The 12,536-nt window shown below is 41.7% G+C and overlaps 1 protein-coding gene and 1 long non-coding RNA gene across 4 annotated transcripts in view; both read right to left on the bottom strand.

Moving 5' to 3' along the window:
* LOC134487188 (uncharacterized) overlaps positions 1-12,536 on the bottom strand; it is a 732,234-nt gene that overhangs the window by 28,608 nt on the left and 691,090 nt on the right. The window lies entirely within an intron of this gene.
* MRAS (muscle RAS oncogene homolog) overlaps positions 9,689-12,536 on the bottom strand; it is a 49,370-nt gene continuing 46,522 nt past the window's right edge. For all 3 annotated transcript variants that reach the window (XM_063288810.1, XM_063288811.1, XM_063288812.1), the window contains one exon: positions 9,689-10,577. In XM_063288810.1, coding sequence (XP_063144880.1) covers positions 10,481-10,577 — 97 coding nt within the window. In that variant the 3' untranslated portion in view covers positions 9,689-10,480. The remainder of the gene's footprint in view (positions 10,578-12,536) is intronic.

A 12,536-nucleotide genomic window follows, 5' to 3' on the forward strand; every position in this document is an offset into this window, starting at 1 on the left:
TAACAGAAGAAGAAGAGATCAAGAAAAGATGGCAAGAATATACGGAAGATCTGTATAGGAAGGATAACAATATCGGGGATAGCTTTGACGTGAGCTAGAGCCAGACATCCTGAAGAGTGAGGTTGAATGGGCCTTAAGAAGCATTGCTAATAACAAGGCAGCAGGAGACGACGGCATCCCAGCTGAACTGTTCAAAATCTTGCAAGATGATGCTGTCAAGGTAATGCATGCTATATGCCAGCAAATTTGGAAAACACAGGAATGGCCATCAGATTGGAAAAAATCAACTTACATCCCCATACCAAAAAAGGGAAACACTAAAGAATGTTCAAACTATCGAACAGTGGCATTCATTTCACATGCCAGTAAGGTAATGCTCAAGGTCCTGCAAGGTAGACTTCAGCAATTCATGGAGCGAGAATTGCCAGATGCACAAGCTGGGTTTAGAAAAGGCAGAGGAACTAGGGACCAAATTGCCAATATCGGCTGGATAATGGAAAAAGCCAGGGAGTTTCAGAAAAACATCTATTTCTGTTTTATTGACTATTCTAAAGCCTTTGACTGTGTGGACCATAACAAATTGTGGCAAGTTCTTAGCGGTATGGGGATACCAAGTCATCTTGTCTGCCTCCTGAAGAATCTGTATAACGACCAAGTAGCAACAGTAAGAACAGACCACGGAACAATGGACTGGTTTAAGATTGGGAAAGGAGTACGGCAGGGCTGTATACTCTCACCCTACTTATTCAACTTGTACGCAGAACACATCATGCGACATGCTGGGCTTGAGGAATCCAAGGCTGGAGTTAAAATCACTGGAAGAAACATTAACAATCTCAGATATGCAGATGATACCACTTTGATGGCTGAAAGCGAAGAGGAACTGAGGAGCCTTATGATCAAGGTGAAAGAAGAAAGTGCAAAAGCTGGCTTGCAACTAAACCTCCAAAAAACCAAGATTATGGCAACCAGCTTGATCGATAACTGGCAAATAGAGGGAGAAAATGTAGAAGCAGTGAAATACTTTGTATTTCTAGGTGTGAAGATTACTGCAGATGCTGACTGCAGTCAGGAAATCAGAAGACGCTTAATCCTTGGGAGAAGAGCAATGACAAATCTCGATAAAATAGTTAAGAGCAGAGACATCACACTGACAACAAAGGTCCGCATAGTTAAAGCAATGGTGTTCCCCGTAGTAACATATGGCTGCGAGAGCTGGACCATAAGGAAGGCTGAGAGAAGGAAGATCGATGCTTTTGAACTGTGGTGTTGGAGGAAAATTCTGAGAGTGCCTTGGTCTGCCAGAAGATCAAACCAGTCCATCCTCCAGGAAATAAAGCCAGACTGCTCACTTGAGGGAATGATATTCAAGGCAAACCTGAAATACTTTGGCCACACAATGAGAAGACAGGACACCCTGGAGAAGATGCTGATGCTAGGAAGAGTAGAGGGCAAAAAGAAGAGGGGCCGACCAAGGGCAAGGTGGATGGATGATATTCTAGAGGTGACGGACTCATCCCTGGGGGAGCTGGGGGTGTTGACGACCGACAGGAAGCTCTGGCGTGGGCTGGTCCATGAAGTCACGAAGAGTCGGAAGCGACTGAATGAATAAACAACAACATAAGTTTTCACACGCACACACACAGTTTTTTAATCTACTTTATCTCATTCATAATTTAGCTTAATTACATTAATCATTTCAATATTCCATGTCAAAGGCAGAGAGTTTAGACCAGTGTTTCTCAATCTTGGTAACTTTAAGATGTGTGGATTTCAACCCCCAGAATTCCCCAGCCAACCATGCTTCACTCTTGCTTTTAAGAGTGAAGTGGGTGGCTTGATTTGCTTTCCCTTTCTTCTGAGGCCTCTTCCAATTGTTCTAATAACTGGAAACAATGAACAGGCAGCTATTAGAAATGCTACGAGAGGCAATAGAATAGAATTGTTGAAGCAATTGAAAGTTTCTTCCCATAGTTGTAAGTACCTGCTGACACGGTGAGGCAATGTGAAGTGCCTCATTGAAGCAATCTTTGTCACCTCTTGACCTTGATGAAGACAGCCTAGTATTCATGTCAGAAACTGCTGTTTTCTGCCACACCTGGTAAAGTAGGCCTCCATATATACCTGAAGCCACTTCCCAGACTTGGACTGGCTTTCCCCATTCCTGATGGCCAATGGATTGTTCTGCACAGGAAGAGATTTGCAACTGACCCCTTGCTTGAGTAACCGTCCCCTGACTTCTGGCAAATCTTCTGTTTATGGTCTTATATTTTGGCCCTGACTATGGGGTTGCCTTCTGCTTTGGTCCTTACTTCAGTCTTGTCTTCTGCTTGTCTCTGATCCCAATTGCTTTTCAGTCCTAATTCCTGGCTTGTCTTTGAAGTCTATAATTTGGCCACAATGACTGAAACATCCTCAAGAGTGAAGTCCTCCTCCTCCTCCTCCTCCTCCTCCTCCTCTTGAATCAAGTGAATGTTAAAAACTCCGCACAGAAGTACTTAACTGCATGCAAATATTTGAATCAGCCATCCAAAATGTGGATGATGTACTTTGAGTTGGCAGAACAAAATGATCTCACAAAGGAAGTGAGTGGGTTCCTGTCAATTGTATGCAAAAAAGAAAAAAAAATCAATGTTACTAGATCTGGGCTGCAAATATCTGGACAACCAGGAGATGACAGCAAGGACTTACAGAAAATACTATCTTTTTGCTGCCTTCTTGTGGTCATCTGGATTTTTGCAGCCAAGACCTGGAATTCCTACCCTGCAACGTCTTTATGTCTGGGATTTGAGGTGGATGTCTTCATTTCCATATAGCAGCATTTTTATTGATTACAGATAGAAAGACATATCCTCAGCAGATCCTCTTCAAGCTTGTTATGCAAAACCTAACTCTCATGCTGAGTGGGAATTTGGGAAAGCAGAATATTCTATTTGTGAAACTGCTGCTGGGTAGAAAGATCCAGAAGACCCTGAAAAGTGATGGTAAAGTGCCCAATGCCAAGCAGAGGTAGTTCTGCAACACCACCTGCCTTGCTGGCTGGGTTGTGGCATCTGAGTCATGTGCACTCCGTACATCACATTTGCTATTTTCCCCTCTGTAAAAAGTGATGATCCCAACTATTCATGCTTGCAGTACTATGTCATGTGTACTCATGAGGCAGAAGTGAAGCCACCATTGCCTTGATCCTGTGTATATACAGAATCCTGGGAGTATCCTTTCATATTGGCTTGGAGGCTTACCCAGGACATGATGTGCTTTAAAGGTGGGACTCAAATTTGTTTAAGGAATAAAAAGGGGAAGAGATGCAGAACACCTCTTCTTGCCCTTTGGCTGGACAGAACAGCTTCTCCCAGTAGACAGGCTTTTAATGGCAGGCAGCTACCTCACTCGACCTTTTTAATACCGCTGTAATCACTATTTCTAGGAGAAGGACAATTTTGCTGTCACAAGTGTCCTCCTTCCTAGGAGCTAAGTGCATGTCAGATTACACTGCAGCTTGATGTATAGAAAAACATCATTCTTTGGCATATGCAAATGAGAATTTTTTTGAAACCATGCTGATGACACATTCCTGCCATACATTCACAAAACCTAATTTTCTTTCCTAATCTTGAATTAAAAATCAAACTAATGCTTGCCTAACATTTCATGCATCTGGTAGGCATGCCAGGTTATGTATTTATTGCCAGTGACTAATCCTCTAGGATCCAAATGAATGCACTCTTAACAGCAAGGGGAAGATATGCCTGTGCATATAGTGGATTTATTATGGCATGAGGTCAAGCTAATAATCTAACTGCTTCCCTGGTGGTTTTATGGCATAGCTTGCTTGTGCCTTACATGGCTGCAGAGTTCTCTCCAGAAAAACTTGGAGAAAAAACATTAAATAGAGGAGGTTGGTGACAAAATGGAAGTTTTTAAAAAAATACAAGCAAACAACAAAACAAAATGAAACATCCTGCTCCAACGCAGTTTTAGCAGAGTCTCCATGCATACTAAGGTAGTCTTCACAACCTTTCTAAATGGTAGCTACTTGTTAATGAAGCACTAGATCAGGACAGCTTGGAATAAGCACCATATATTATAAAGAGAACTGAAATCATACCTCTTCAGGGTCTTGCATAGCTGGGATACATGTGATTGTTATCAATGCTGATGGGAGACAACCTTACTAACAGGTAGTCCTTGCTTAACAACCACAATTGGGACCAGAATGTCAGTTGCTAAGTGAAGTGGTCATTAAGTGAATCCGACCTGATTTTACTACCTTTTTTGCAGCAATTGTTAAGTGAATCACATGGTTCCCATTGATTTTGCTTGCCAGAAGCCAGCCAGGAAGGTTGAAAATGGCAATCATGTGACCATGGGACACTACAATGGTCATAAATGCAAACCAGTTGCCAAAGCCAGTGTATTTAGGCCCCCGAGGCTGATGATTCCATAATGACTTCTCTCTACCCCAAATATATTAAATAGCTAAAAATTGGCTTCTTATTTATGGTTCCCCAAATCAGCTGCTTCCCTCTACCTACTGATGGGGTCAGCTGTGACACAGCACCATTTCAACTGGTGAGTTGAAAAATTAGAAGTGAGAGGAAGACAACCTTTGTTCATTTCAACAGTTTGGATGAATCAGAAAAGGCAAAGAGATGCCTAAAAAGAATCAAGTGAGTCTTTGTAGGGGAAAAGTCCCCGAAGATTGATGCTTGGATATAGTAAATATGAACAGGATGTCTTTAGCAATACTTTTATCTTCAGGTTTAATTAAAATGTAATATCCCAGTTAAAAATTCCACTTATATTAATGCTTCCTCACTCATGTTCAGTGAGGTATGGGATATATGATTGCCAAACATTTTGATGTTTGACCCAGGCAGCCCCAAAACATTCCTCTATCCTTCCCTCCCCCTCTTTTTTGTTTTTGGACTTCTAGCTCGACTGAAACAGAAGGCAAAATAGTCTTCCTAGAGGCACTGCTGGATCTTGCTCAAACACCTTTTTCATTCTTATGGATCTGAAACCAACACAGGTCTGGATCATGCTTTAGATCTTGATGCTTAGGAATGCATGTCTGAATCTTCTAATACACTGAAGTATTGAGATTGCATATGCCATATAGCTGAAAAATGCAAACAGTAATTGAATACAAGTGTAGTAGATGGAGTCTAGCTTCTTCCTTGGATAGAACAAACATATACACATTCCTACTCAGGTATGTTCAGATGCAGTTGGGATATTCTTATTAGTCATGTAATATCTTTGCTCTGAGAGTTGCACTGGCTATCACTCTGTTCCTGAATGCCATTCAAGATGCTGGCTGTTACCTATAAAACCCAATATGGCTCAGGGCCTGGGTATCCACAAGACTGCCTGTCCCAACAGATTCTGCCCACCCAATCCAAGTAAACAGAGAATACCTGTTGAGGTTACCCATCTCTATGTGTTTATTTTTGCATTGGCTTTTTGCTCTTTGCATACTGCTTAGAGTCTTTTAAGAACAAGGTGGTGGGAGCATTTTAGAAAGGAATAAAATTAATGGAGCATAAATAAAGACGTTCATTCATGAACCACGTGAAGCTAAAAACAGCGTCAAGAATGCCTTGTGTAGAAGACATGTGGCTTCTCTTAATATGTGGTGAGGGAGAAGGAAAGCATGAGAACTTGCTAACTCTCTGTAAATGGCAATCAATGAGCCTGAGTGGGGAGCAACAGTGCTGTCCTCTGATGGCTTCACAAGTTCCTTTTCTAGGAAAGCAGTGGAGATGTAGCCTACCCTTCCCCACCCTTCTCTGTATCATGGGTACCCTGATCCACAGGGTCTCAAAGCAAAAAATGGCATGGCAGAGGCCAGGGCACAAAGGCTCCTTTGCACATACCATAACAGACTTTGTTTGCTTGATGGTGGCTTGTTTAAAGGTCATTCTGGGCAAAAACATACTTCATGCTTTGCAGCAAACCATCCTCTGATATTGGAACAGGGTATGATGTGACAGTCTCTAGTTTTTGGCACAGTGCAGTCATCCCCCTGAAACATTTGATTGGTTGACTGCAGGCTGAGAAGCCTGAATAAAGGGAATTCAGCTTTTGTTTTTGAAAAAGTCTATCCTTTAAATGCATTCATTTTAAAACATTGGCATCACTGGGAAAACCAGCTGGTGCCCAGGGTCATTAGGAAGGGGTGGGGTGGGGTTTGTTCATTGATTTGGTTCATTTATGTAGTGTAAGCTCTAGGGGAGTCCACAGGGTGTGGTTAAAAAATGTCAAGATGGTGGCCACAATGGTCAGTGCACATAAAAATGAGTGAAGCTTTGATTGCACTACTGTAGCCACCATCAGGGACTTTTTTTGACCATACCCCCACATACTCAGGTCAACCTGTAGCAATCATGGTGAGTTCAGCTACTGGATTATTTTACAATTTGCTGGCTAGGAGACAGACTGTCTTGCTTGGCTGAGCAAAGCAGTAGTTGGTTTCCTCTGGCTGGCCTTCACTTATCATCCTCTTTTTATAAGCGGGATAGTGGGAAGAAGGAGAAGCAGTGAGATCCTGCTTAAGACACACTACAGGAAGTCCCAGTGCCATCTCTCCAGCCATCTTCGCTACAAGAAACTATGAAGATGCCCTGAGACCCATGATCAAGTGTAAGCAGGATCTACATAATCAACTAGTTAGGCTGACTGCATTGAATTATTTGTAATTCTGTATGTGTAATTGCTACCTTTCCTTGTTTTTCCTGTTTCTTTTCCCCTTTCCCAATAAATTCCTTTTTACATCTACATGCTGACTTCCTTGGTTTTATAAAGGGATTTCTCATTAAACCTTCCCCATATACAAGGTTACACAGCAACCTTTTTTTAAGGAATGACACAAGGTTTGTTAAATCCTGAACTTTGGGTCAGCAGGAAGATATATTTTATCTGTGTCTTAAATGGATGCTCCACCTTTCCTCCAGAAGCTTAAGGTAGCATACAGACTACTTCCTTTTCCATTTTTTTCCACAACAGCACTTTTTCTTATACAGTATCTCCTCACACATGGCTCAGTTTTAATCAAGGGAGTGGCCAGACGTAGAAGAGAGAAGGAATTTTCCCTTTCCTTCACTCCCCCCCCATCATAATGGCAGGAATTATGGGAAGATGGAAGCAACCCCCCCCCCTCGCCACTTCTTGAACATATAGAAGTGATGGGAACTCAGCTCAGTCCAAGTGACCAAGAACAGGAAGGTCAAAAGAAAAAGAAAGGAGCCACTGGTTTTCCAATTCACATAATTGTGTTTTGTTTCTTCTCCACAATGGCGTGAGAAGGGCTGGGGTATCGGTCCTCCTTCTGAATTTCCTGCAGTTGTTTTGGTGCTCTGCATTTGTATTTTACACACATGCACACACCCACACCAGCTTTCATTGGGAAATAGGCATAAAAGGGTCTGTTTGTACCAGAAGTGTGTGCCAGACTTTCTGGCTGGTTTCCACCGCTCAGCTCCTGGGGCCGGGGACAACAGCAGAGGCACTCCTGTTATTGAGATGCAAAGAGGACTCTGTCTGCCCACCCTCTTTCCATGTCAGGAGGCCTCGTCCTAATTGCCAGAGAGGCTATTCCCATGAACTGCTGAATATTCATTACTCTTGTCTGGAAGAAGAGTTGTTTTAAAGGAGGAAAACCCAGCATGGAATGGGTAACCTGCTCACATGTGAACTGAAAGCACTCTTCATAATGGGGCTTCAACTAAGCTCAGAGTAGCAGTACATAAAAGCAATTGTTTCCTCTGGACCAGTGTTTCTTAACCTTAGCAACTTAAGATATGTGAACTTTGACTCCCAGAATTCCCTAGCCAGCCATGCTGGCTGGGGAATTCTGGGAATTGAAGTCCACGTATCTTAAGGTTGCTAAAGTTGAGAAACACCGCTCTGGACTATCAGCTGTATTCCGAATTCTGTTTATATTTGCATCCTCTCACTGCATGGATTTGGAGTGTTTTCCTCCACTATTATGCACCCTAAACACAGTCTGGGAGGTGTCCTTATGTGGGTGGGTGTATGTATGTGAACAATTCACACAGCAGTGTTACATCACAGCAGCAGCTTGCTCTACAGAGTTGTATCATGCAGGCCAGTTTTAAAGTAACCTCCACCTAGCATCTATTCATCACCTTAAGACTTGGTGATGGCCACTAATTTGGATGGCTTTACAAGGAGATTGGAAAAAGTCATGGAGAACAGTTTTATCCAAGGCTACTTGTCTTGAAGACTCATTATTACTACTGGGATGAGGAAAGGTGCCTCCAAATACTTGGTGCAGAGAGTATGTGGAAGAGAGCTATGTTTCCACTTCTTATTCTATGTCGCTCCGAGGTGTTTGGTCAGCCATTGTGAGGCACCAACTGCTGGACTAAGAGCTTCTTACTCCATCTAAGTCCAGCAATTTTTTGTGCCTCAAGCTAGAGTTGCAGAATCATTCCTGCTAGCAAAGGGTAGAAGTGTGGCAGATAGAGTTCAGCAGGCACCTGCAGGACATGAAGTAGGCTCATTTGGGTTAGTGTGCCATGAAACAGAACACATATGCCAATAATTCCCATCACTATAGCAGGGATATGGAATTGGGCTGAAAGGCTGTTTGGCCCAAGCTTATCCAGTGAGGGTTATACTCAGCTGGGGACTTGAATTTGAATCTTTCCAATTTTAACTTGACATCTTAACCACCATACCATACTGTGCTATAATTTGTACCCCAGTTCCCTATGATGCAGTTTGGTAAAGAACTAAAATGTGGTACTGTTCAATCTCCTGGATAAAACTAAATCTCTGAAACACTTGATCAAATGATTGCCAATGCTAGGAAGCTGTTTCCTAGTTCCTTTCCTTTAAGCACATTGTGGTCCTTCTGCTGTCTCATTTTTGGATACAAAGGAATGTGCATTATGTTTGAATACCACAGACCATATCTAGTTTTGAGCCAGTTTGGTGCAGTGGTTAAGGCACCAGACTAGAAACCAGGAGGCTGGGAGTTCTAGTCCTGCCTTAGGCACAAAGCCAGCTGGGTGACCTTGGGCCAGTCACTCTTTCTCTCTCAGCCCTAGGAAGTAGGCAAGGGCAAACCACTTCCAAAAAATCTTGCCAAGAAAATTGCAGGGACTTGCCCAGGCAGTTACCAGGAGTCAACACTGACTTGAAGGCACCCCTCCCACCCCAAATCTAGCTTCAGGTCTGTTCAAAGCTACAACTTATCTGCCTTTTAGTGTGGATTGATACACATTTTTCCATTATTCTCCATGTATATCTGCTATTTGACAGTATATTTATGGCATATCTTCCTGAATATGTTTCCATATTAAAAGGATTATGGCTCAGGTGGAACTTACATGAAAAATACATGCAGTTGCATTGCACATGGTAAGATACAGATGACTCTCATGCATTAAATACAGTAATCCTAGACTTTTAGAAAGCAAGAACTGATTGTATAGAAACAGAGGCAAGAATGTAGGAATGCATTAATGGAATGAAAACTGCAACTGTTCTAATGGAGCAGGCAATTTCTGCCTCTGGATCAAAATCCAACATATCTAGAAAGTACGATGATGGGAAAAACTGGTGTTACATTATGGGGCTTAGACAAAAAAGCAAAAAGAATTGACCATAACAGAAGCAGCACACTTTCTGATATTACAGCATCATTCATAGCCAGGCATCTTATGTGTTCAGTTTATATCTGCATCAACATTTATCCATGTTTCTCTTCTTCAAAACAACAAAAACAAAACAAAAATGCTCCACAATTTATTATTTGTAAATAACCATTTAATTTAAATATTTCTCAGGAGTAGCAAAATGGCCGCCCTCCCCCTCCTTCAGAGCAGCCTTTTGCTGACAAAACACAACATGGCACATAGGATGGGGACTAACAACCAGGATGGGGACCGACAATCATCCATCATGTTTCTCCACCCTTTTTGCTGGCATTGCCAGATAAAGATCTGGCTACCCTCCAGCTTCTTCCTACAGATACTGTATATACACACGGTTTGCATTGCTGAAGACATACTGGAGAATCCAGTGCAAAAGAAAATTTTGCCAAGAAAGGAAATATTGACCCTGATTGACAACACACTCAGTACTAAATAAAACCATTAATGACTGTTTAGAAGTAGGCTCCCCTTGGGAATGCTTGCAGGTAAAACATTTCTATCCACCCCAGGGATTTTAAAATAGAGACTATTGAGATGACTGACAGTCATAAAACCTGGATTCTGTTTTGCCCCTGCTTTGGGGTGACCTTTTCTTTTTTTTTAGGTAAAACCATTCTGCATCTTTTGCCAAATAATCACATGGCTGAATCTCAAGAACGTCCCAGAGCTCTTCCCTTTGAGTTCTTTTGGGCAGGAACCACTTTCTTGAAAAGTCAAGTTGCAGTTGGGTTGTACAATCATTTCTTTAGGTTCAAGTTGGAATGAGAGAAAAAGAGAAACCCGGGAAGAGACAGTCACAAAACCACACAATGCAGTTTGTGGGAACCAGTTGCTCTGTCTCCTCGCCACTTCGTCTTTTTCTTCTTCTGGCTCTTTTCCGGGACTTGTTGCCTGTTTGGGAACAGAGAAGAAATATCAGTCCTGCTTCTAAGACTGAAGGAGCTAGAACTACATATAAGATGTCCTCTGCACAGGAGTGACACAATAGTTGTGGCGGTGGGCAATATGCATCACAAAAGTGGTGAATGAGTCAAATTAAGCACTGTCTCTCCCTCCTGAAAGCAGTCTTTTTTCTCCTGTGAGAAAAGTTTAGTTACATCATGCTTCTCTGCTGATTTAGACTGATTTTGCGTGCTAAGCCAAAATGTGCTTTGCCAGATTTTGCCTTAACATGGTTTGTAAACTAATGATTACAGGACAGCAGGATAAGCAACAGTGGCTTATTCAACAAGCTATTCTTAAGGGACAGAGATAGGTGCAAATCAGTGAACCCAGCCAGTGGCTCAGTGCCTTGTAAGTACAGCTGAGGCTAAAATATGATACCTTATTTTAATGATGCTAAATAATTCCACTAAGCTAGAAATATAGACATTAGCAACACCAAGAATTGCCATCTACAGAGCCGGCCCATTGGTCTGTTGGGCTTTTTGTGTTTCTGAGCTTCCTTCTCCTCCTGCAGACTTTTCTTTACCAGGCTAGTAAAGGAAGAGAAGCAAGCTCAGGAACACAAAAAGACCAACTACTCATATGTAGCCTGAGCTACGTATATTCCCCACTATGGAGCCCGCTGGTCTATCTGGCCCAGGAGGGTTGACCCTGCAGGCAAAGCACAAGCTCTACCCTTAAGGTTTCTGTTTCTAGTGGTGTTGCTAATGTCTATATTATAGCAGTTAAGTGAACTTTTATCCTGAACTGCTTGTGCATGAGTCATTTATTTATTATTTATTTATTGGATCTAGGTGCCGCCCGACTCCAAAATGAGACTGGGCGGCTCACAAAATCAGATAGAAAACAGAATAAAAACACAGTACCATCCAAATAAGCAGATGGCATCTTTGTGTCCTGCAGAGGAACAGAATAGCTGAACAGAGTAACTGAAAACAGAGAATCCAGCTAGACTTACAACCTTACTGTTGTTACATTAGCTGACTATTTTGATTTCAAAATTAGAGCAGTAATTGTGGCAGCCTATACATGCAGGAAACTAAAAGATACTGTGAGGAAAAATTATAAACCCAAAAGAGTTGGAGATGAAAGACTGAAGGAACACCACCTGTGCAAATAGGGTCTGTGTTCACACATCAAGCGAAGTCAAAGTTATCATGGTTCGATTAGCAATCCCTTTTTTCCTCTAGTACTTCTGTTTTTCTGCTCTTACTTTACGCTTCATGCTAATTATTAGTTGGAGTCAGTAAGCCAATAAAGATCCATAATTCCACATTGTGGTTCCCTGTCTGAAAATAAACAATGTTTCTTTTTTCCCCACTGACCTAGTGTGCATATTGTACAAACATAAAAGTAAACATGGTTTAGGGCAATGTGAATCTCATCACTCTACTTAGTCTCACAGTGACTGAATGTCATGTCTAGCTTGGTCCTGAGTTTTTGTATTAATTCTAAAGCTTAACACATAGTTTAAGCAAAAACTTTGGAAGAACCAAAGACAATTTTGATATGAATATATCAAAGGAAACTTAAATACAGACAAGGAGCTTATGCCATTTTCAGCTTATTCAGAATCAAGATGGATAGACAGACAATAGATTCCTTATTTCTGCAGTTTGGAAATAGTGGCTGCTGTAAAGACAAATATATTTAATTTTTACAGATTAATGGGCAGCCAGGCAGTGTATGCATCTATCTAAACACATCTAAAATTTTAACATATATATTTTGAACCTTCTGCTCCATTGTAACAGAAAGGCAACCAGGAAAATTATACACCCTTGCCTTGCAGTTGTGTTCTCAGATTGTTCTATAATGTAAGCCCCATCATGGAAAAACAGAATTTCTTGCGAGTGTATCTATCCTTAGCAAGACCAGCCAAAGATAATCCATTGAAGACTTGAC

Source organism: Candoia aspera, chromosome 1, assembly GCF_035149785.1.
Source record: "Candoia aspera isolate rCanAsp1 chromosome 1, rCanAsp1.hap2, whole genome shotgun sequence".
NCBI lineage: Eukaryota > Metazoa > Chordata > Lepidosauria > Squamata > Boidae > Candoia > Candoia aspera.